A 26,292-nucleotide genomic window follows, 5' to 3' on the forward strand; every position below is an offset into this window, starting at 1 on the left:
ATTTTATTGTAAATGGCATTGGTTACCAGTTTCCTTGATTTCTGAAGTGTAGAAACTACTGAGTCTGATAGACCTTTAGCTCTCAGCACCTGGGCTTCAATAACCATGCCGCCAGCTTCCATTTGTAAGAATCTAGGAGATGAATTGGTCCCTGCGAGAGAAGATCGTCTTCTACTGGAAACTGGACCGGGCCGTCTACCTGCAGGTCCACAATCAGGTTGTACCAGCTCCTTTTTGGCCACAACGGGGCTACCAAAATAGTTGGAGTCTGTTCTTCCTGGATTTTTCGCAAGACTTTTGCCAAAATCGGAATCGGTGGAAACGCATAAGCAAGGTGAAAGTTCCACCTCTGGACTAAAGCATCCACCCCTCTGGAGACATCCCTGGGGTTTAGGGAGAAGAAGGCTTCGACTTTCGTGTTTTGGCGGGATGCGAAGAGGTCGATTTCTGGAAGACCCCACCTGATTACAAGCATGTTGAAGTTTCAGTTGCTCAAGCTCCATTCCCCCGGCTGTATGTCCTGGTGACTCAGATAGTCTGCCTGGGTGTTGGAAGAGCCTTTCAGGTGAACTGCCGTCAGAGATAGAAGGTGCCTTTCTGCCGAGGAGCATATTCGGGTAGATATGTTCCCTTAAGTTTTTGTTCTTTGAACTGCCCTGGTGTCTGATGTGAGCCACCGCAGTCATATTGTCCGAATATATACGAACATGATGTCCCCTGATAAGCTGACTCCCGATTAGAAGGGCTTCCTCTACAGCTTTTAGTTCTCTGTAGTTGGATGACTTTCTGCTTGTTGCCCGGTTCCAGAGCCCTTGGAAGGGGGTATTGTTTATCATGGCCCCAAACCTCTCTTGCTGGCATGTGTTGTAATTGTAGTCAATGGGACTTGAGTCCAATTGACACCTTTTTGTAGATTTTTCAGGTTTACCCACCAAGCCAGGGAGGCTTTGACATGACCCGGCGTGTATAGCCTTTTGTTCAATGAACTGGGGTGACCGTTCCAATTCTGTAGAATATGTGCCTGAAGAATTCTGGAGTGGGCCTGGGCCCAGGGTAACGATTGAATGCAGGCTGTCATGGATCATAGGAGTGACATGCCTTCCCTGATCGTAGGAGATCTCATGTCTCTGAAAGTCTTGACCATTGTTGTCAATGTTAGACGATGGTCCTCTGGAAGAAAGGACATTTGCTTTGCCGAGTTTAGGAGGACACCCAGGAACTTCCTGGATTTGGAGGGCCGTAGGTGTGATTTTTTCAGATTCGGCACCCATCCAAGAGACGTCAGAATATTGAGAGTTTTCGAGACATGACATTCCAGGATCACTTTGGTGGAAGCTACCATTAATAGGTCGTCCAGATAGGGTACTATACAGACGCCTTGCTTCCGGATAAAGGAGACTACTTCCGCCATTATCTTGGAAAATACTCTTGGTGCAGAGGAGATTCCAAATGGAAGTACGTTGAACTGAAAATGCTCTATTAGATGTTCTCTTTGTACCGCAAATTTGAGATATTTCTGATGTTTTGGATGAATCGGAATATGGAAGTATGCATCCTTCAGATCGATAGTCGCCATGAAAGAGTGAGGTCTTATCAAAGGGATGGCAGTTTTTACAGATTCCATGTTGAATCTTAGATATTTTACATGCTGGTTGAGACCTTTCAGATTTATGATAATACGGGACGCGCCCGAAGGTTTGCGTACCAGAAATAGACGGGAGTAATGTCCCAAATCTCTCTCCGATTCAGAAATTTGAGATATGACATTTGATTTTTTTAGATCTCTGAGGCCCGCTTTTAATATTGTCTGGTCTTTTAGAGGGGAGGGGAGGTGATCTTTAGACCCTGTGGAGGGGAGGAGATGAACTATTAGAAGGCCCTCTTTGATGACATTGAGGACCCAGGGGCAATTGGTGATATTTTGCCATTAAAGGAAAAAATTTGAGAGTCTCCCCCCCTACCGGATCGGAGTCACCGCTTCTCCTGCTGGGACTGCTGCTGTTGTTGTTGAGGGATAAGGATATTTTTCCCCCATCCCTTCGGATAGCTCCATGTATATACATAATTGTCTAAGGGGTACTTCCATCTGTCTGTCCTTCTGTCACGGATATTCATTGGTCGTGGCCTCTGTCTATCATGGAAATCCAAGTCGCTGATTGGTCGCCGCAAAACAGCCACGACCAATCAGCGACGGGCACAGTCCGGAAGAAAATGGCCGCTCCGCTCCCCGCAGTCAGTGTCCCCGGCGCTCCGCTCCCCGCAGTCAGTGTCCCCGGCGATCTGCTCCCCGCAGTCAGTGTCCCCGGCGCTCCGCTGCTTACTCCCCGCAGTCAGTGTCCCCGGCGCTCCGCTGCTTACTCCCCGCAGTCAGTGTCCCTGGCGCCCGCTCCATACTCCCCTCCGGTCACCGCTAACACAGGGTTAATGCCGGCGGTAACGCATTCCGTTACCGCCGCTATTAACCCTGTGTGTCCCCAAACTTTTACTATTGATGCTGCCTATGCGGCATCAATAGTAAAAGAAAGTAATGTTAAAAATAGTACAAAAACAAAAAACCTGCTATACTCACCCTCCGTTGTCCGCTGTACCGCTCGCGCCTGCCGCTATCTTCCTTTACCAGCGATGCTTTGCGAAATTAACCATAAGACCTAGCGGTCTTGCGAGACCGCTAAGTCATATGGGTAATTTCGCAAAGCATCCTGGGAACGCAAGATGGCGCCAGCCGCGCGCCCATCTGCACAGCGCCGTTGGATCCCAGGAAGCGGAGAGACGGGACGCTGAGGAGCAGCGACCAGAATGGTGAGTATGTTCAACTACAAAGGGCCCTCGAATCGTTAGGTGAGTATGTTTATTTTTTATTTTTTTAACCTGTGACATACGTGGCTCGGTAATATAGTACGTCACTGGGCAATATCCTACGTGGCTCTGTGCTGTATACTACAAGGCTGGGCAATATACTACGTCGCTGTGCAATATACTACGTGGCTCTGTGCTGTATACTACGTGGCTGGACAATATACTACGTGGCTCTGTGCTGTATACTACGTGGCTGTGCAATATACTACGTGACTGGGCAATATACTACGTGGCTCTGTGCTGTATAGTACGTGACTGGGCAATATACTACGTGCCTCTGTGCTGTATACTACGTGGCTGGGCAATATACTACGTGGCTGGCCAATATACTACGTGGCTCTGTGCTGTATACTACGTGGCTGTGCAATATACTACGTGGCTCTGTGCTGTATAGTACGTGGCTGGGCAATATACTACGTCGCTGTGCAATATACTACGTGGCTCTGTTCTGTATACTACGTGGCTGGACAATATACTACGTGGCTGGACAATATACTACGTGGCTGGGCAATATACTACGTGGCTGGGCAATATACTACGTGGCTGGGCAATATACTACGTGGCTCTGTGCTGTATACTACGTGGCTGTGCAATATACTACGTTGCTGTGCAATATACTACGTGGCTGTGCAATATACTACGTGGCTCTGTGCTGTATACTACGTGGCTGGGCAATATACTACGTGGCTGGGCAATATACTACGTCGCTGGGCAATATACTACGTCGATGGGCAATATACTACGTGGACATGCATATTCTAGAATACCCGATGCGTTAGAATCGGGCCACCATCTAGTCTTCCAGATTTGCCTTTTCCTCTTTGAGAGGTTTGGGGCTGAAAGGGGAGAAAAAAAAACTTTTTCTTAGGAGTTTTTTGCTCTGGAAGAGCTTTCTTTTTATCGGTTGCCTTTTCCAAGATGTCATCTAGGGAAGGCCTGAAAACATGGTCACCTTTAAATGGTATGGCGCATAATTTGGCTTTGGAGGTGATATCACCAGACCACATCTTGAGCCAAAGAGCTCTCCTAGCTGAATTAGTTTGCACTAATGATCTAGCGGCAACTGTGACGGTCTCCATAGAGGCATCCGCCAGGAATCTAGTAGCTCTAAGAAGACTGGGTAGAGAATCCAGCAATTCGCCCCTAGAAGTACCCTGTGATATATGGGATTCTAGTTCCCCTAACCAGCGGAAAAGGGCTCTTGCTACACAAGTTGAAGCAATATTGGCTTTAAGGGCTACCGTAGAAGTCTCCCAAGATTTCTTCAATAGGCTTTCAATTTTTCTGTCCATCGGGTTCTTTTAGCCACTCTTGCCATTTGTGAGTTGACCTTGGGGACATCCCATTTGGCCGAATCACCTTCTAAGGGGAATCTGTGCTTCATTTCCGAGGGAATACGGAGGCGTTCTTCTGGCATTTCCCACTCTTGATTAACCCCTTTCTGCCATTAGACGTACTATTGCGTCCATGTGGGGTGGGCTTTACTTCCCAAGGACGCAATAGTACGTCATATGCGATCGGCAGCGCTCACGGGGGGAGCGCCGCCGATCGCGGCCGGGTGTCAGCTGTTTATCGCAGCTGACATCCGGCACTATGTGCCAGGAGCGGTCACGGACCGCCCCCGGCACATTAACCCCCGGCACACCGCGATCAAAGATGATCGCGATGTGCCGGCGGTACAGGGAAGCACCGCGCAGGGAGGGGGCTCCCTGCGGGCTTCCCTGAGCCCCCCGCAGCAACGCGATGTGATCGCGTTGCTGCGAGGGTCTCACCTCCCTCCCTGCTCCCTCCAGCCCCGGATCCAAGATGGCCGCGGATCCGGGTCCTGCAGGGAGGGAGGTGGCTTCACAGAGCCTGCTCAGAGCAGGCACTGTGAAGCAGCCTGCACTCCTATCAGATCAGTGATCTGACAGAGTGCTGTGCAAACTGTCAGATCACTGATCTGTGATGTCCCCCCCTGGGACAAAGTAAAAAAGTAAAAAAAAAAATTTCAAATGTGTAAAAAAAAATAAAAAAAAATATTCCAAAATAATGAAAAAAAAAATAAAAATATTATTCCCATAAATACATTTCTTTATCTAAATAAAAAAAACAAAACAATAAAAGTACACATATTTAGTATCGCCGCATCCGTAACGGCCCGACCTATAAAACTGGCCCACTAGTTAACCCCTTCAGTAAACACCGTAAGAAAAACAAAAAAAAAACGAGGCAAAAAACGCTTGATAATCATACCGCCGAACAAAAAGTGGAATAACACGCGATCAAAAAGACAGATATAACTAACCATGGTACCGCTGAAAACGTCATCTTGTCCCGCAAAAAACGAGCCGCCATACAGCATCATCAGCAAAAAAATAAAAAAGTTATAGTCCTGAGAATAAAGCGATGCAAAAATAATTATTTTTTCTATAAAATAGTTTTTATCGTATAAAAGCGCCAAAACATAAAAAAATGATATAAATGAGGTGTCGCTGTAATCGTACTGACCCGAAGAATAAAACTGCTTCATCAATTTTACCAAACGCGGAACGGTATAAACGCCTCCCCCAAAAGAAATTCATGAATAGCTGGTTTTTGGTCATTCTGCCTCACAAAAATCGGAATAAAAAGCGATCAAAAAATGTGACGTGCCCGAAAATGTTACCAATAAAAACATCAACTCGTCCCGCAAAAACCAAGACCTCACATGACTCTGTGGACCAGAATATAGAAAAATTATAGCTCTCAAAATGTGGTAACGCAAAAAATATTTCTTGCAATAAAAAGCGTCTTTCAGTGTGTGACGGCTGCCAATCATAAAAATCCGCTAAAAAACCCGCTATAAAAGTAAATCAAACCCCCCTTCATCACCCCCTTAGGGAAAAATTAAAAAAATGTATTTATTTCCATTTTCCCATTAGGGCTAGGGTTAGAGTTAGGGCTAGGGTTAGGGCTAGGGTTAGGGCTAGGGTTAGGGCTAGGGTTAGGGCTAGGGCTAGGGTTAGGGCTAGGGTTAGGGCTAGGGTTAGGGCTAGGGTTAGGGTTAGGGCTAGGGTTAGGGCTAAGGTTAGGGCTAGGGTTAGGGCTAGGGTTAGGGCTAGGGTTAGGGCTAGGGTTAGGGCTAGGGTTAGGGCTAGGGCTAGGGTTAGGGTTAGGGCTAGGGTTAGGGCTAGGGTTAGGGCTAGGGCTACAGTTTGGGTTGGGGCTAAAGTTACAGTTAGGGTTTAGATTACATTTACGGTTGGGAATAGGGTTGGGATTAGGGTTAGGGGTGTGTCAGGGTTAGAGGTGTGGTTAGGGTTACTGTTGGGATTAGGGTTAGGGATGTGTTTGGATTAGGGTTTCAGTTATAATTGGGGGGTTTCCACTGTTTAGGCACATCAGGGGCTCTCCAAACGCGACATGGCGTCCGATCTCAATTCCAGCCAATTCTGCGTTGAAAAAGTAAAACAGTGCTTCTTCCCTTCCGAGCTCTCCCGTGTGCCCAAGCAGGGGTTTACCCCAACATATGGGGTATCAGCGTACTCAGGACAAATAGGATAACAACTTTTGGGGTCCAATTTCTCCTGCTACCCTTGGGAAAATACAAAACTCGGGGCTAAAACATATTTTTTGTGGGAAAAAAAAAGATTTTTTATTTTCACGGCTCTGCGTTATAAACTGTAGTGAAACACTTGGGGGTTCAAAGTTCTCACAACACATCTAGATTAGTTCCCTGGGGGGTCTAGTTTCCAATATGGGGTCACTTGTGGGGGGTTTCTACTGTTTAGGTACATTAGGGGTTCTGCAAACGCAATGTGACGTCTGCAGACCATTCCATCTAAGTCTGCATTCCAAATGGCGCTCCTTCCCTTCCGAGCTCTGCCATGCGCTCAAACGTTGGTTTCCCCCAACATACGGGGTATCAGCGTACTCAGGACAAATTGGACAACAACTTTTGGGGTCGAATTTCTCCTCTTACCCTCGGGAAAATACAAAACTGGGGGCTAAAAAATAATTTTGGGGGGAAAGATTTTTTTTTTTAATTTTCACGGCTCTGCGTTACAAACTGTAGTGAAACACTTGGGGGTTCAAAGCTATCACAACACATCTAGATGAGTTCCTTAGGGGGTCTAGTTTCCAAAATGGTGTCACTTGTGGGGGGTTTCTACTGTTTAGGTACATTAGGGGCTCTGCAAATGCAATGTGACACCTGCAGACCATTCCATCTAAGTCCTCATTCCAAATGGAGCTCCTTCCCTTCCGAGCCCTCCCATGCGCCCAAACAGTGGTTCCCCCCCACATATGGGGTATCAGCGCACTCAGGACAAATTGGACAACAAATTGTGGGGTCGAATTTCTCCTTTTACCCTCGGAAAAATACAAAACTGGGGGCTAAAAAATAATTTTTGTGGGAAAAAATTTTTGTTTTATTTTTACGGCTCTCCATTATAAACTTCTGTGAAGCCCTTGGTGGGTCAAAGCGCTCAGCACACATCTAGATAAGTTCCTAAGGGGGTCTACTTTCCAAAATGGTGTCACTTGTGGGGGGTTTCTACTGTTTAGGTACATTAGGGGCTCTGCAAACGCAATGTGACACCTGCAGACCATTCCATCTAAGTCTGCATTCAAATGGCACTCCTTCCCTTCTGAGCCCTCCCATGTGCCCAAACAGTGGTTCCCCCCACATATGGTGTATCATCGCACTCAGGACAAATTGGGCAACAAATTTTGGGGTCCAATTTCTCCTGTTACCCTCAGGAAAATACAAAACTGGGGGCTAAAAAAAATAATTTTTGTGGGAAAAAAAATTTTGTTTTATTTTTACGGCTCTGCATTATAAACTTCTGTGAAGCACTTGGTGGGTCAAAGTGCTCACCACACCTCTAGATAAGTTCCTTAGGGGGTCTACTTTCCAAAATGGTGTCATTTGTGGGGGGTTTCAATGTTTAGGCACATCAGTGGCTCTTCAAACGCAACATGGCGTCCCATCTCAATTCCTGTCAATTTTGCTTTGAAAAGTCAAACGGCGCTCCTTCCCTTCCGAGCTCTCCCATCCACCCAAACAGTGGTTTACCCCCACATATGGGGTATCCGCGTACTCAGGACAAATTGTACAACAACTTTTGGGGTCCAATTTCTTCTCTTACCCTTGGGAAAATAAAAAATTGGGGGCAAAAAGATAATTTTTGTGAAAAAATATGATTTTTTATTTTTACGGTTCTACATTATAAACTTCTGTGAAGCACTTGGTGGGTCAAAGTGCTCACCACACCTCTAGATAAGTTCCTTAGGGGGTCTACTTTCCAAAATGGTGTCACTTGTGGGGGGTTTCAATGTTTAGGCACATCAGTGGCTCTTCAAACGCAACATGACGTCCCATCTCAATTCCTGTCAATTTTGCATTGAAAAGTCAAACGGCGCTCCTTCCCTTCCGAGCTCTCCCATCCGCCCAAACAGTGGTTTACCCCCACATATGGGCTATCAGCGTACTCAGGACAAATTGTACAACAACTTTTGGGGTCCAATTTCTTCTCTTACCCTTGGGAAAATAAAAAATTGGGGGCGAAAAGATAATTTTTGTGAAAAAATATGTTTTTTTATTTTTACGGTTCTACATTATAAACTTCTGTGAAGCACTTGTTGGGTCAAAGTGCTCACCACACCTCTAGATAAGTTCCTTAGGGGGTCTACTTTCCAAAATGGTGTCACTTGTGGGGGGTTTCAATGTTTAGCCACATCAGGGGCTCTCCAAACGAAACATGGCGTCCCATCTCAATTCCAGTCAATTTTGCATTGAAAAGTCAAATGGCACTCCTTCGCTTCCGAGCTCTGCCATGCGCCCAAACAGTGGTTTACCCCCACATGTGGGGTATTGGCATACTCAGGACAAATTGTACAACAATGTTTGGGGTCCATTTTCTCCTGTTACCCTTGGTAAAATAAAACAAATTGGAGCTGAACTACATTTTTTGTGAAAAAAAGTTAAATGTTCATTTTTATTTAAACATTCAAAAAATTCCTGTGAAGCACCAGAAGGGTTAATAAACTTCTTGAATATGGTTTTGAGCACCTTGAGGGGTGTAGTTTTTAGAATGGTGTCACACTTGGGTATTTTCTATCATATAGACCCCTCAAAATGACTTCAAATGAGATGTGGTCCCTAAAATAAAATGGTGTTGTAGAAATGAGAAATTGCTGGTCAACTTTTAACCCTTATAACTCCCTAACAAAAAAAAATTTTGGTTCCAAAATTGTGCTGATGTAAAGTAGACATGTGGGAAATGTTACTTATTAAGTATTTTGTGTGACATATCTCTGTGATTTAATTGCATAAAAATTCAAAGTTGGAAAATTGCGAAATTTTCATAATTTTCGCCAAATTTCCGTTTTTTTCACAAATAAACGCAGGTACTATCAAATAATTTTTACCATTGTCATGAAGTACAATATGTCACGAGAAAACAATGTCAGAATCACCAGGATCCATTGAAGCGTTCCAGAGTTATAACCTCATAAAGGGACAGTGGTCAGAATTGTAAAAATTGGCCCGGTCATTAACGTGCAAACCACCCTTGGGGGTAAAGGGGTTAATCATATCAGTTATTAGAGTCTACTGGAAATCCTACACATTTCCACTTAGTTAATCCACCAAACATCTGGTCCTGTATGGACTGTGGTTCTGACTTCTCCTCCAGCCCCATAGTACTGCGTACCGCAGATACTAAATTCTCAATCCAATCTGACGAAAACAAATCTTTTCTGGTTTCAGAGGTCATAGGGGACAGATTCCTCCCGTCTACCTGAGGATGAGGCATAGGAGAGGTCTGATTCAGACTCAGAATCCTCGTCCTGAATTTTCCTTTTCTTTGCTGGAGAAAGTGGTGGTGGGGGTCAGGGAGTCAAGGCCGCTAGGGAAGATTGCACCTCTTGCTTGACTAGCGAGCGGATTTCTTCCAATAGGGAAGGTTGCTCTGCTCTGACAATTTTGTCAGTACATGATCTGCAGAGCTTTTTCTCCCATAATGGGGGAAATTTAATATTGCAGATGGCACATTTCTTTTTAATAGAAGTTTTAGGGGTAGACTTGTCTCCCTGCAATGAGAGGGGGAGAGAGTGTCAGAAATAATAAAGATCCCCCTATGTAATCTATCTAAGGAACCCCGTCCCTGCAACATTTACTGTGGCAGGCGCAGTGCTGGGCTTTGCAGGCGCAGGGCAGGTATTGCCTTCCATGTTAGGATAGTCTTACCTGCGACGTTTTCTGGCAGGACACCGCAGAGCGGCGCGACGGGAGCAGCACAAGAGGGGAGGCGAGACACAACCCGAGCTGCCCGGCTATAGTTAGGGAAAACCCAAACAGGTCCTGTAGTCGCCAGCCACCACAGCACACGGAACCTGTCTCTGTCCCATGGGGAACAGGAAGACACTGGTGAGTGGGAGGTGGGAGGGCCTTTTAACCTCTCCATATTTCCTGTTCCCCATTAGGGCAAAGAGGCAACCTCCGTATGCCGTCGTGGAAGGTGACTAGAGAAAAGAATGAAAAGAATGGATCTACCTGTGGCAATACATTTTTGTCTCCTCAATCATAACATTATGGATATGAAATTACTTGTTTTAAAAGGTAACTTCAAATCTCAAAGAGACAGAAGAATATGGGAATATAAACTGATGATGACCTTTGACAGTCTTAGTCCAGGAATGAATGTGTCACATTGATTTATGTCTTTTTACATCAACTAAGGAACTAAGGAATTTGCCCCTCAGACCATGTGAGGTCATGACAACAGAACCAGACCCCAATCAGAGGACAATAAAACATTCCTTATCTAAGCACTGGTCCAATATATATGGACATAACCAGTTTATCACTCATGGTAATTCTGCTTCATGTCACCTGTCTTATCCATGGTTTGCTTTTTTTCTGTGCTGTGTTGTGCATAAATATGTGATTCTCCAGAATTTCTTTTAGTCTATGCCTGATGAAGAGACCTGAGTAGTCTCGAAAGCTTGCAATTTGTTACCATCTTTTCAGTTAGCCATTAAAAGGTATCAACCACTGAGGACTCTCAATTCTAAATATTATTCTCGCATTTAATACAAATCTATGAGAAAAGAAAATCTGCACATAATTTCTCTTGCAGGTATGCTGAGTTTAACATGTTGCACATTTCATTCATGCACCGCAGGTCAGTTTAGATGCAGTAAAAAAAAAAAAAAAGAGATTTTTTAAAATCCCATCCACTTTGTGGGAACTGTAAGACGCTGCGTTTTTGACATAGCAAAACCTCATCAAAAACTCATCACGGACACAGCCCAAAGATCCAGCAGGGGATCATACCGGATGGGAAGATTGCAGGACTAGTCTGGTCTCCAGCGATGGTTCACGTGGAGCCCTTCAGAGAAAGCTACCTGGTGGCAATAATGCTACTACATGATTCAATCTGCCCGTGGATAAGGCACCATGCATCGAATAACAGGTTCCCTTTAAAAGTAGAATTTCAACTGCTGGAGAAGACTGCATTGAAAATTAGCAGCAACTTGCAGGGACACCAGCTGCTTGACAGGGATCTCGTGAGCCTCACCCACAATGACCAGACTGTCGCTGCGGCTCTCAGATGACCCCATTAACATCGCAGTGAACGCAGACTGTCACGCTGCGGCATCCACATATGTAGTTCAATATGAAAATATAAAGAGAACATGAATCTGATGCAGACTTGCATGCAGGTTTGCAGTAATATTAATTTCCAGATGGCGTTGCAAAAACACAATCAAAATGGGGGAAGAAATATACTACCTGTAATTTCAGCTTGAAATTGCGTATTCCATTAGCTTGCACCACTTCATGAGTTTCTGTAAATCGGCTGAACTGTATATCTAGGTTTTCAAGAAGATTCTGGAACAGGACAGTGGCTAATGACAGATCCCTTGCTGCCAGCTTCCTGTAACATGCAATGAAAAGAATTGCACAATAAGTCCCCACGGCCAGAAATACCATGGACACTCCTATGTAAGCAGGCAAAACTAGCAGAATAGTTATGTGACAGAGAACACCAGGGGAGACATTGTGTGACAGAACAACATGGGAGACATTGTGTGACAGAGAACACCAGGGGAGACATTTTGTGACAGAACAACATGGGAGACATTGTGTGACACAGAACACCAGGGGAGACATGGTGTGACAGAACAACATGGGAGACATTGTGTGACAGAACAACATGGGAGACATTGTGTGACAGAGAACACCAGGGGAGACATGGTGTGACAGAACAACATGGGAGACATTGTGTGACAGAACAACATGGGAGACATTGTGTGACAGAACAACATGGGAGACATTGTGTGACAGAACAACATGGGAGACATTGTGTGACAGAACAACATGGGAGACATTGTGTGACAGAACAACATGGGAGACATTGTGTGACAGAACAACATGGGAGACATTGTGTGACAGAACAACATGGGAGACATTGTGTGACAGAACAACATGGGAGACATTGTGTGACACAGAACACCAGGGGAGACATGGTGTGACAGAACAACATGGGAGACATTGTGTGACAGAGAACACCAGGGGAGACATTGTGTGACATAGAACACAAGGGGAGACATTGTGTGACACAGAACCACAGGGGAGACATGGTGTGACAGAACAACATGGGAGACATTGTGTGACAGAGAACACCAGGGGAGACATTGTGTGACAGAACAACATGGGAGACATTGTGTGACACAGAACACCAGGGGAGACATGGTGTGACAGAACAACATGGGAGACATTGTGTGACAGAACAACATGGGAGACATTGTGTGACAGAACAACATGGGAGACATTGTGTGACAGAACAACATGGGAGACATTGTGTGACAGAACAACATGGGAGACATTGTGTGACAGAACAACATGGGAGACATTGTGTGACAGAACAACATGGGAGACATTGTGTGACAGAACAACATGGGAGACATTGTGTGACAGAACAACATGGGAGACATTGTGTGACAGAACAACATGGGAGACATTGTGTGACAGAACAACATGGGAGACATTGTGTGACAGAACAACATGGGAGACATTGTGTGACAGAACAACATGGGAGACATTGTGTGACAGAACAACATGGGAGACATTGTGTGACAGAACAACATGGGAGACATTGTGTGACAGAACAACATGGGAGACATTGTGTGACACAGAACACCAGGGGAGACATGGTGTAACAGAACAACATGGGAGACATTGTGTGACAGAACAACATGGGAGACATTGTGTGACAGAGAACACCAGGGGAGACATTGTGTGACAGAACAACATGGGAGACATTGTGTGACACAGAACACCAGGGGAGACATGGTGTGACAGAACAACATGGGAGACATTGTGTGACAGAACAACATGGGAGACATTGTGTGACAGAACAACATGGGAGACATTGTGTGACAGAACAACATGGGAGACATTGTGTGACAGAACAACATGGGAGACATTGTGTGACAGAACAACATGGGAGACATTGTGTGACAGAACAACATGGGAGACATTGTGTGACAGAACAACATGGGAGACATTGTGTGACAGAACAACATGGGAGACATTGTGTGACAGAACAACATGGGAGACATTGTGTGACAGAACAACATGGGAGACATTGTGTGACAGAACAACATGGGAGACATTGTGTGACAGAACAACATGGGAGACATTGTGTGACAGAACAACATGGGAGACATTGTGTGACAGAACAACATGGGAGACATTGTGTGACACAGAACACCAGGGGAGACATGGTGTAACAGAACAACATGGGAGACATTGTGTGACACAGAACACCAGGGGAGACATGGTGTGACAGAACAACATGGGAGACATTGTGTGACACAGAACACCAGGGGAGACATGGTGTGACAGAACAACATGGGAGACATTGTGTGACAGAGAACACCAGGGGAGACATGGTGTGACAGAGAACAACATGGGAGACATTGTGTGACAGAACAACATGGGAGACACGGGAGTAACGGTGCTCGTGTACCCCTTTACATAGGTGGTCAAGCAGCCCTCTCTGCCAGTTTCCTCATACACCCTTGTTTTGGCTGAGCATGCGTGCGCTAGTAACATCTGGAGGAGAGGGCTGCTGCCTGGCACCTTTGGTGGTGGGCTAGGGTGAATTTACCCTGGACTGGATCAGTCATTCCTGAGAAGGCTCAGTTTCTAATTGGTCAGTCTAAACAGGCTGCCCACCGCCCAACGAATGCTCATGTGTCTGGTGAAAAGATTTCTAAGCTTCCTTATAAATCATAGTTCTTGGCAGCACATTGTCTTCTGTAAGCAGGACATGTGCTGCCGAGAAAAACGATACTCTATTCACACACAGCAGCATTTTTGGCCGGTCTAAACAAACTAATAAAGGACCGCTGATCTGCTTCAGAGTAGCCTATCGGCGGTTGTTTAATGGTCGCTGGTTTTGGTTTACAAATACGGATTTAAAATACTGACCAAATACTGGAGGTGTGAACGTTGTCTAAACAAAAGGTTGTCACCTCCATCTATCTGGCTACTTCCTTACTCTGGGAAAGCTCCATACACATTAGATGGTCATCCAGTGCTACAGAGATCAACAGTTTCAGTCGACATTACTTATAATATATACGGGGCCTTCAAAGCCAAATCTTGCTAAATACAATGATATGGATAAAAACAACACGGTTATTAAAAAGGGTTCAAAAGCTGGAAACTTATTAAAGAAGTTTCGGTCTCGTTTTTGATACCATACTTCCTCTGCTCGCACGTGATCAGAAGGAAAGTTCCAGTTCTTCAAAAGTGACACCAACCACACAGGTCTGGGTCTCCTGCTTTTTTACCTCTGTGGTTTTAATTCCACAAGAAAAGGCATTATTTCTTCGTATTAAAGGAACAAAAGCGTGTAAAAAATAAATAAATAAATAAATAAAAAAAATCACAGCAAGTCCTCATCACCATCAAAACTATTAGAAATGTACACAGAAGGGAGGAGTGGAGCAGCTGGGTCAGGAGATGAAGAGGGGAATAGCCATGATCAATTAGGTACCATAATGAGCAAACAAACAAAACTTGACAAAAAACAGGCACACAGGAAATGATGAATCGGGGCCTAAATGTCTACAGCAAGAGGTTCTTACCAGTCTTGTGATTCAATCCATATAGCCAGGTACTGCCGCACCGACACCGGAAGAATTTCTACATTGTAGACATCTAAGACTTTCTCTAGGAATACCTTACTCAGCTTCAAGATCGCTTCCCATTGGCTCATGTTGTGACCAGAAGACTGTACTCGTAGGCAGCACTAAGATATGGAAAACGTAAGCCATGTAAATAAAAGTGACTTTTCCCCCCTAATTAATAAGTAAATATATTAACTTATAATAAAAACAAATTGTTTTTTGCTACTCCATCTGGGAACAGCATGATGTATGGGCAGAGACCCAGATTCCAGCGATGTGTCACTGGGCTGTTTGCTGTAGATCTAGCAGCTCTCTAAATGCTGAGCTCTGTATATCTCTGCCCACACCACTGATTAGCAGCTTTCTGCCTACGCACAGTGTACACAGAGAGCTGCCAGTCAGTGGTGAGGCTGAGGTTATACAGAGCTGATGAATATGGTGGACTGCCTGAAGGTTTACTAGTCCTCTAGTGATAATCTCCAGATAAAAGGCACTTTATAAAAACTACTAAAAAAAGTCGTCCAGTAAGTTACACATCGCTCGAATGAGGGTCTCTGTCTCTACGTAATATTGTTCTCAGATTAAGTGGCAAAAACCTGGTGATGGATGGTCTTTAAAGTGTGAAAAACTAGTAGGGAAAGGACAAGAGTAGACTCAATACTCAACGAAATGCTCTTTCTCTGGTGTGTTTTGGTCGTTTCCAGAGTGCTTTTTCAACAGTCGACAGGTTTTTTTTTTGTTTGTTTTTTTAAGGTTTTAGGAGTGCCTTCTTTACAGGTATTTCCTGCACTTTTTTTTTTTTTTAAAGCATCTGAACAATGAAGAAAGTGGTAGTGATTTTTCAAGAAAAACAGCTGAGAAACCGCTTAACCCCTTTACCCCCAAGGGTGGCTTGCACGTTAATGACCGAGCCAATTTTTACAATTCTGACCACTGTCCCTTTATGAGGTTATAACTCTGAAACGCTTCAACGGATCCCAGTGATTCTGACACTGTTTTCTCGTGACATATTGTACTTCATGTTAGTGGTAAAATTTCTTTGATATTACCTGCGTTTATTTGTGAAAAAAACGGAAATTTGACGAAAATTTTGAAAATTTCGCAATTTTCAAACTTTGAATTTTTATGCCCTTAAATCACAGAATTATGTCACACAAAATATTTAATAAGTAACATTTCCCACATGTCTACTTTACATCAGAACAATTTGGGAACCAACATTTTCTTTTGTTAAGGAGTTATAAGGGTTAAAAGTTGACCAGCAATTTCTCATTTTTACACCATTTTTTTTTTTTTTAGGGACATCATATTTGAAGTCACTTTGATAGAAAATACCCAAGTGTGACACCATTCTAAAAACTGCACCCCTCAAGGTGCTCAAAACCACATTCAAGAAGATTAATAACCCTTCAGGTATTTCACAGGAATTTTTGGAATGCTTAAAAAAAAAAATAAAAAAAATAGAACATTTTACTTTTTTTCCACAAAAAAATTACTTTAGCGCCAATTTGATTTATTTTACCAAGGGTAACAGGAGAAATTGGACCCAAAAAGTTGTTGTACAATTTGTTCTGAGTATGCTGATACCCCATATGTGGGGGTAAACCACTGTTTGGGCGCATGGCAGAGCTCAGAAGGAAAGGAGCACCATTTGACTGGAAAGTTGACTGGAATTGAGATTGGACGCCATGTCTCGTTTGGAGAGCCCCTGATGTGCCTAAACATTGAACCCCCCCCCCCCCTTCCCCAAGTGACACCCATTTGGAAAGTAGACACCCTAAGGAACTTATCTAGATGTGTGGTGAGCACTTTGACCCACCAAGTGCTTCACAGAATTTTATAATGTAGAGCTGTAAAAATAAAAAATCATATTTTTTCACAAAAATGATCTTTTTGCCCCCAATTTTTTATTTTCCCAAGGGTAAGAGAAGAAATTGGACCCCAAAAGTTGTTGTACAATTTGTCCTGAGTACGCTAATACCCCATATGTGGGGGTATACCACTGTTTGGGCGCATGGCAGAGCTCGGAAGGAAAGGAGCACCATTTGACTTTTCAATGGAAAATTGACTGGAATTGAGGTGGGACGCCATGTCGCGTTTGCAGAGCCCCTGATGTGCCTAAACAGTAGAAACTCCCAACAAGTGACCCCATATTGGAAACTAGACCCCCAAGGAACTTATCTAGATGTATTGTGAGAACTTTGAACCCCCAAGTGTTTCACTACAGTTTATAACGCAGAGCCGTGAAAATAAAAAATAATTTTTCCCCCACAAAAATGATTTTTTAGCCCCCCAAATTTTTATGTTCCCAAGGGTAACCAGAAAAATTGGACCCCAAAAGTTGTTGTCCAATTTGTCCTAAGTACGCTGATACCCCATATGTTGGGGTAAACCCGTTTTGGCGCACGGGAGAGCTCGGAAGGGAAGGAGCACTGTTTTACTTTTTCAACCCACCCCTGGGATGATTTCAGGGTAAGAGGGGGCACATTTATAAGCGTTTATTTCAGCGTGTGCAGGGAGCATAACTAAAAGAGCCACTTTGTCAGAATGCAGCATTAGTGCTGCACAAGGTGACTTTTAGTTACAAACGTCTGAGGGGGTGACAGGTTCCCTTTAATGGATCGGGCTCATATCTAACTAGGAACTGGTGACAGTATACCGTTTTGGTGTTGTTGGGGAATCCTGGCAGTGACATGCACATGTGTGCATAGTATATACACTAGCTGAAGAGCCCGGGCATAGTAACTAACTGTGGTTAATTATAGCACCTCACTTCTCTCATTTTATTATTATTATTATTATTATTTATTGTTATAGCGCCATTTATTCCATGGCGCTTTACATGTGACCCATCACGCCTCTCATTTTCCCCCTAACACCTGTCATTTTAACCTCACACCTGTCATTTTCTGATCACTCCACTATTTTCCCCTCAGTATATACCTGTGTCATTTCCCCTGTATATAGTATATACCTGTCATCTCCTCCTGTATATAGTATATACCTGTATACCTCTCCGTCGACTACTCATCCTAGGTGCAGTTCTCTGACTGACCTGAAGGTAAGGGGGCGCACGAGAGCTGTGATTGTGTAAGCTCAGTCACAGATTGGTGACGGTGGGGGGGGGGGATATCCGTATCCCCTGGCTCTCTTCGTGCCTGTTTTCCTTACAGGAAGTGTCACGGTTCCACTCTTCAGTGTGTCTAGGATGCAGTTACAGACAGCTCAGCCGTCCAATCTGGTACAGGGGCGTGCTGAGCTCAGTGTGTTGATTGACAGCTCGGCCGTCCAATCTGAGACTGGGAGGCGCTGGCTATCTCCAGGTGGTCATTACAAGCACTAGGCCATGAGTGGCTACTGTATACGCCATCAGCTGGTCCCTGTCACACACCGGCAGGTACATCTACAGACCCTCCCACCATATCTGCTAATACTACACCACAGATGTGCGTACTGTCAGAAACTTTACAGATATTAGCCTTTTTATTTATCGTGGTTTTTTCCTTCAGAATTGACAACAGGAAGTGCAGATGGCACAAGCTGCAGAGTTTAGTGATTGGCTGCAGCACTGTTGACGTGACATCAGCGCTGCAGACAATAACATACGCTGGGAGCAGCGGCGGACAGTCAGCGCAGGAGCCGAGCAGGGTGAGGAAGGGACAGGGTTTTTTTTTTTTTTTAAATGAAATGTACCTGGGGACACAACTTTCCTACTAATGGAAACCCCCTTTAAGTCCTGGCACCTTCAATACAGTTGCAGAACAAATATAAAACATGAATGCAGAGCACAGACCGGCCTCAGGTGTGAACCTGCAGACCCCGGGGCACAGGCAGACCAAGGGGTATGGGCAGACCCAGGGGCACAATGCAGGCACAAGCAGACCCAGCGATACAGGTAGATCCCGGGACACAGGCAAACCCAGGGATATGGGCAGACCCAGGGGGACAAGCAGACCCCGGAACATGGGCAGACCCAGGGTACAGTAAGATACGGGCACAAGCAGACCCCTGGACACAGGCACATGCAGACCCCGGGGCACGGGCAGACGCAGGGGCACAATGCAGACACGGGCAGACCCCGGGGCACAGGCAGACCCAGCGATACAGGTAGATCCCGGGACACAGGCAGACCCCAGGGGTACAGGCAGACCCCAGGGGTACATGCAGACCCCACGGCACAGGCAGACCCCAGGACACAGACGGGCACAGGAAGACCCAGGGGTACAGGCAGACACGGGCACAGGCAGACCCCAGGGCACAGGCAGACCCCAGGGGTACAGGTAGACACGGGCAGACCCCGGGGTACAGGTAGACACGGGCAGACCCCGGGGTACAGGTAGACACGGGCAGACCCCGGGGTACAGGTAGACACGGGCAGACCCCAGGGGTACAGGCAGACCCCAGGGGTACAGGCAGACCCCAGGGTACAGGCAGACCCCAGGGTACAGGTAGACACGGGCAGACCCCGGGGTACAGGTAGATACGGGCAGACCCCAGGGGTACAGGCAGACCCCAGGGGTACAGGCAGACCCGAGTACAGGCAGACAGGGGCACAGGCAGACCCCAGGGTACAGGCAGACACGGGCACAGGCAGACCCCAGGGTACAGGCAGACACGGGCATACCCCGGGGTACGGGCAACTGCTCCTGTAGTTTGATTGGACTCTTTGGGGAAGGGAACAAGATGTCGCATACCAGCAAGTGGCGCTGCCAGAGAACAGTGTGCAGTCAGCTGAGCTGTAACCGAGACCTGGTAGTTGCACTACATGTGAAGCGGACGGCTCCCTCCTCAGATGCTCCGGGCACTTACGCCCCATCACAGCTCGTCCAAGCAGAGTACTTACACACAGAGCCGGGTCGCTCTCTCATTCACAGGCTGCTATGGGGGAACAGAACAACAGAGACCGTGCGACCAGACGCTTCAGCGATCGTCCTGTACTTTCTCCGGATTAGGCCATTACCAGTATTCTGAATCAGCCACAAGCTGCCATTGGTAACTCCGGACGTCAATCGGGGAACAAGAGCCAATCAGATAACTACAATAGGAATAAGGGGCTGGAAATATTAAAGCGACATCCCCTTTTAGCTGACAGATTGCTAGTGATTGGATGACTGAGAAAAGGCGGGCTCAAAATCATTTTCAGGGCGGGGCGTAAACTGCGTTTTAGCCCATTTCCTTGGTATTACGTCAAGAGTGGGGTGTGGTTAGTGTTCTGGGCGGGCGCGGGTTGACGCACGAAAGAGAAATCACAGAACCCGGAAATGCGTTCACACTTGGTAGCTAGTCTGCAAGCGTCACAGTATGAGCTCCTGCTATGTCCTCCCCACAGGCCACACCGTGCGGGCAGGACAATACCGAGAATATGGGGTGTGTGAGCTCCTACTATGTCCTCCCCACAGGCCACACAGTGCGGGCAGGACAGTACCGAGAATATGGGGTGTGTGAGCTCCTGCTATGTCCTCCTCACAGGCCACACAGTGCGGGCAGGACAATACCGAGAATATGGGGTGTGTGAGCTCCTACTATGTCCTCCCCACAGTCCACACAGTGCGGGCAGGACAGTACTGAAAATATGGGGTGTGTGAGCTCCTACTATGTCCTCCCCACAGGCCACACAGTGCGGGCAGGACAGTACTGAAAATATGGGGTGTGTGAGCTCCTACTATGTCCTCCCCACAGGCAACACAGTGCGGGCAGGACAATACCGAGAATATGGGGTGTGTGAGCTCCTGCTATGTCCTCCTCACAGGCCACACAGTGCGGGCAGGACAATACCGAGAATATGGGGTGTGTGAGCTCCTACTATGTCCTCCCCACAGGCCACACAGTGCGGGCAGGACAATACCGAGAATATGGGGTGTGTGAGCTCCTACTATGTCCTCCCCACAGGCCACACAGTGCGGGCAGGACAATACCGAGAATATGGGGTGTGTGAGCTCCTACTATGTCCTCCCCACAGGCCACACAGTGCGGGCAGGACAATACCGAGAATATGGGGTGTGTGAGCTCCTACTATGTCCTCCCCACAGGCCACACAGTGCGGGCAGGACAATACCGAGAATATGGGGTGTGTGAGCTCCTACTATGTCCTCCCCACAGGCCACACAGTGTGGGCAGGACAGTACTGAGAATATGGGGTGTGTGAGCTCCTACTATGTCCTCCCCACAGGCAACACAGTGCGGGCAGGACAATACCGAGAATATGGGGTGTGTGAGCTCCTGCTATGTCCTCCTCACAGGCCACACAGTGCGGGCAGGACAGTACTGAGAATATGGGGTGTGTGAGCTCCTACTATGTCCTCCCCACAGGCCACACAGTGCGGGCAGGACAGTACTGAGAATATGGGGTGTGTGAGCTCCTACTATGTCCTCCCCACAGGCAACACAGTGCGGGCAGGACAATACCGAGAATATGGGGTGTGTGAGCTCCTACTATGTCCTCCTCACAGGCCACACAGTGCGGGCAGGACAATACCGAGAATATGGGGTGTGTGAGCTCCTACTATGTCCTCCCCACAGGCCACACAGTGCGGGCAGGACAATACCGAGAATATGGGGTGTGTGAGCTCCTACTATGTCCTCCTCACAGGCCACACAGTGCGGGCAGGACAATACCGAGAATATGGGGTGTGTGAGCTCCTACTATGTCCTCACAGGCCACACGGTGCGGGCAGGACAATACCGTGAATATGGGGTGTATGAGCTCCTGCTATGTCTTCCTCACAGGCCACACAGTGCGGGCAGGACAGTATTGAGAATATGGGGTGTGTGAGCTCCTCCTATGTCCTCCCCACAGGCAACACAGTGCGGGCAGGACAATACCGAGAATATGGGGTGTGTGAGCTCCTGCTATGTCCTCCTCGCAGGCCACACAGTGCGGGCAGGACAATACCGAGAATATGGGGTGTGTGAGCTCCTGCTATGTCCTCCTCATAGGCCACACAGTGTGGGCAGGACAATACCGAGAATATGGGGTGTGTGAGCTCCTACTATGTCCTATCCACAGGCCACACAGTGCGGGCAGGACAGTACTGAGAATATGGGGTGTATGAGCTCCTGCTATGTCCTCACAGGCCACACAGTGCGGGCAGGACAATACTGAGAATATGGGGTGTGTGAGCTCCTACTATGTCCTCACAGGCCACACAGTGCGGGCAGGACAATACCGAGAATATGGGGTGTGTGAGCTCCTACTATGTCCCCACAGGCCACACAGTGCGGGCAGGACAATACCGAGAATATGGGGTGTGTGAGCTCCTACTATGTCCTCCCCACAGGCCACACAGTGCGGGCAGGACAATACCGAGAATATGGGGTGTGTGAGCTCCTACTATGTCCCCACAGGCCACACAGTGCGGGCAGGACAATACCGAGAATATGGGGTGTGTGAGCTCCTACTATGTCCTCCCCACAGGCCACACAGTGCGGGCAGGGCAATACTGAGAATATGGGGTGTGTGAGCTCCTGCTATGTCCTCACACGCCACACAGTGCGGGCAGGACAATACTGAGAATATGGGGTATGTGAGCTCCTACTATGTGCTCACAGGCCACACAGTGCGGGCAGGACAATACCGAGAATATGGGGTGTGTGAGCTCCTGCTATGTCCTCCTCGCAGGCCACACAGTGCGGGCAGGACAATACCGAGAATAGGGTGTGTGAGCTCCTACTATGTCCTCACAGGCCACACAGTGCGGGCAGGACAATACTGAGAATATGGGGTGTGTGAGCTCCTGCTATGTCCTCACAGGCCACACAGTGCGGGCAGGACAATACTGAGAATATGGGGTATGTGAGCTCCTACTATGTGCTCACAGGCCACACAGTGCGGGCAGGACAATACTGAGAATATGGGGTGTGTGAGCTCCTGCTATGTCCTCACAGGCCACACGGTGCGGACAGGACAATACTGAGAATATGGAGTGTGTGAGCTCCTACTATGTCCTCACAGGCCACACGGTGCGGACAGGACAATACCGAGAATATGGGGTGTGTGCGCTCCTACTATGTCTTCCTCACAGGCCACACAGTGCGGGCAGGACAATACCGAGAATATGGGGTGTGTGCGCTCCTACTATGTCTTCCTCACAGGCCACACAGTGCGGGCAGGACAATACCGAGTATATGGGGTGTATGAGCTCCTACTGGGTCCTCCCCACAGGCCAGACAGTGCGGGCAGAACAGTACCGAGAATATGGGGTGTGTGAGCTCCTGCTATGTCCTCCCTACAGGCCACACAGTGCGGGCAGGACAGTACTGAGAATATGGGGTGTATGAGCTCCTGCTATGTCCTTCCCACAGGCCACACAGTGCGGGCAGGACAATACTGAGAATATGGGGTGTGTGAGCTACTATGTCGTCCCCACAGGCCACACAGTGCGGGCAGGACAATACTGAGAATATGGGGTGTGTGAGCTCCTACTATGTCGTCCCCACAGGCCACACAGTGCGGGCAGGACAATACCGAGAATATGGGGTGGTTGAGCTCCTACTATGTTTTCCCCACAGGCCACACAGTGCGGGCAGGACAGTACTGAGAATATGGGGTGTGTGAGCTCCTACTATGTCCTCCCCACAGGCCACACAGTGCGGGCAGGACAATACCGAGAATATGGGGTGTGTGAGCTCCTGCTATGTCCTCCTCACAGGCCACACAGTGCGGGCAGGACAATACAGAGAATATTGGGTGTGTGAGCTTCTACTATGTCCTCACAGGCCACACAGTGTGGGCAGGACAATACCGAGAATATGGGGTGTGTGAGCTCCTACTATGTCCTCACAGGCCACACAGTGCGGGCAGGACAATACCGAGAATATGGGGTGGTTGAGCTCCTACTATGTTTTCCCCACAGGCCACACAGTGCGGGCAGGACAGTACTGAGAATATGGGGTGTGTGAGCTCCTACTATGTCCTCCCCACAGGCAACACAGTGCGGGCAGGACAATACCGAGAATATGGGGTGTGTGAGCTCCTGCTATGTCCTCCTCGCAGACCACACAGTGCGGGCAGGATAATACCGAGAATATGGGGTGTGTGAGCTTCTGCTATGTCCTCCTCACAGGCCACACAGTGTGGGCAGGACAATACCGAGAATATGGGGTGTGTGAGCTCCTACTATGTCCTATCCACAGGCCACACAGTGCGGGCAGGACAGTACTGAGAATATGGGGTGTATGAGCTCCTGCTATGTCCTCACAGGCCACACAGTGCGGGCAGGACAATACTGAGAATATGGGGTGTGTGAGCTCCTACTATGTCCTCACAGGCCACACAGTGCGGGCAGGACAATACCGAGAATATGGGGTGTGTGAGCTCCTACTATGTTCTCACAGGCCACACAGTGCGGGCAGGACAATACCGAGAATATGGGGTGTGTGAGCTCCTACTATGTCCCCACAGGCCACACAGTGCGGGCAGGACAATAACGAGAATATGGGGTGTGTGAGCTCCTACTATGTCCTCCCCACAGGCCACACAGTGCGGGCAGGACAGTATTGAGAATATGGGGTGTGTGAGCTCCTGCTATGTCCTCCTCACAGGCCACACAGTGCGGGCAGGACAATACCGAGAATAGGGTGTGTGAGCTCCTACTATGTCCTCACAGGCCACACAGTGCGGGCAGGACAATACTGAGACTATGGGGTGTGTGAGCTCCTGCTATGTCCTCACAGGCCACACAGTGCGGGCAGGACAATACTGAGAATATGGGGTGTGTGAGCTCCTGCTATGTCCTCACAGGCCACACGGTGCGGACAGGACAATACTGAGAATATGGAGTGTGTGAGCTCCTACTATGTCCTCACAGGCCACACGGTGCGGACAGGACAATACTGAGAATATGGGGTGTGTGAGCTCCTACTATGTCTTCCTCACAGGCCACACAGTGCGGGCAGGACAATACCGAGAATATGGGGTGTGTGAGCTCCTACTATGTCCTCACAGGCCACACAGTGCGGGCAGGACAATACCGTGAATATGGGGTGTATGAGCTCCTGCTATGTCTTCCTCACAGGCCACACAGTGCGGGCAGGACAGTATTGAGAATATGGGGTGTGTGAGCTCCTACTATGTCCTCCCCACAGGCAACACAGTGCGGGCAGGACAATACCGAGAATATGGGGTGTGTGAGCTCCTGCTATGTCCTCCTCGCAGGCCACACAGTGCGGGCAGGACAATGCCGAGAATATGGGGTGTGTGAGCTCCTGCTATGTCCTCCTCACAGGCCACACAGTGTGGGCAGGACAATACCGAGAATATGGGGTGTGTGAGCTCCTACTATGTCCTATCCACAGGCCACACAGTGCGGGCAGGACAGTACTGAGAATATGGGGTGTATGAGCTCCTGCTATGTCCTCACAGGCCACACAGTGCGGGCAGGACAATACTGAGGATATGGGGTGTGTGAGCTCCTACTATGTCCTCACAGGCCACACAGTGCGGGCAGGACAATACCGAGAATATGGGGTGTGTGAGCTCCTACTATGTCCTCACAGGCCACACAGTGCGGGCAGGACAATACCGAGAATATGGGGTGTGTGAGCTCCTACTATGTCCCCACAGGCCACACAGTGCGGGCAGGACAATACCGAGAATATGGGGTGTGTGAGCTCCTACTATGTCCTCCCCACAGGCCACACAGTGCGGGCAGGACAGTATTGAGAATATGGGGTGTGTGAGCTCCTGCTATGTCCTCCTCACAGGCCACACAGTGCGGGCAGGACAATACTGAGAATATGGGGTGTGTGAGCTCCTGCTATGTCCTCACAGGCCACACAGTGCGGGCAGGACAATACTGAGAATATGGGGTATGTGAGCTCCTACTATGTGCTCACAGGCCTGTTATGTTTGCTAATGACAGGTGTAATGAAGGCAATCCAGAGACACAGTGTGCTTAGCGATCAGAGCGCACACAGTGATCTGACAAATACCCAAAAATACAAGAACGAGCTCTGAGACGTGGAAACTCTGTAGACTGCACACCTGATCCTATCCTAAACACAACTAAAAGCGGCTGTGGATTGCGCCTAACAACTACCTAGGCAACTCGGCACAGCCTAAGAAACTAGCTAGCCTGAAGATAGAAAAATAGGCCTGACTTGCCCCAGAGAAATTCCCCAAAGGAAAAGGCAGCCCCCCACATATAATGACTGTGAGTAAGATGAAAAGACAAAACGTAGGGATGAAATAGATTCAGCAAAGTGGGGCCCGATATTCTAGGACAGAGCGAGGACAGTAAAGCGAACTTTGCAGTCTACAAAAAACCC

The 26,292-nt window shown here is 47.7% G+C and overlaps 1 protein-coding gene across 1 annotated transcript in view; it reads right to left on the reverse strand.

The window, feature by feature from the left end:
* STAT2 (signal transducer and activator of transcription 2) overlaps positions 1-20,007 on the reverse strand; it is a 140,425-nt gene extending 120,418 nt beyond the window's left edge. The window contains exons 1-3 of the mRNA XM_069758444.1: positions 19,871-20,007; positions 14,986-15,149; positions 11,618-11,762 (exon numbers count right to left, since the gene is read on the reverse strand). Coding sequence (XP_069614545.1) covers positions 11,618-11,762; positions 14,986-15,116 — 276 coding nt within the window. The 5' untranslated portion in view covers positions 15,117-15,149; positions 19,871-20,007. The remainder of the gene's footprint in view (positions 1-11,617; positions 11,763-14,985; positions 15,150-19,870) is intronic.
* Between the last annotated feature and the right edge of the window lie 6,285 nt (positions 20,008-26,292).

This window comes from Ranitomeya imitator, chromosome 3, assembly GCF_032444005.1.
Source record: "Ranitomeya imitator isolate aRanImi1 chromosome 3, aRanImi1.pri, whole genome shotgun sequence".
NCBI lineage: Eukaryota > Metazoa > Chordata > Amphibia > Anura > Dendrobatidae > Ranitomeya > Ranitomeya imitator.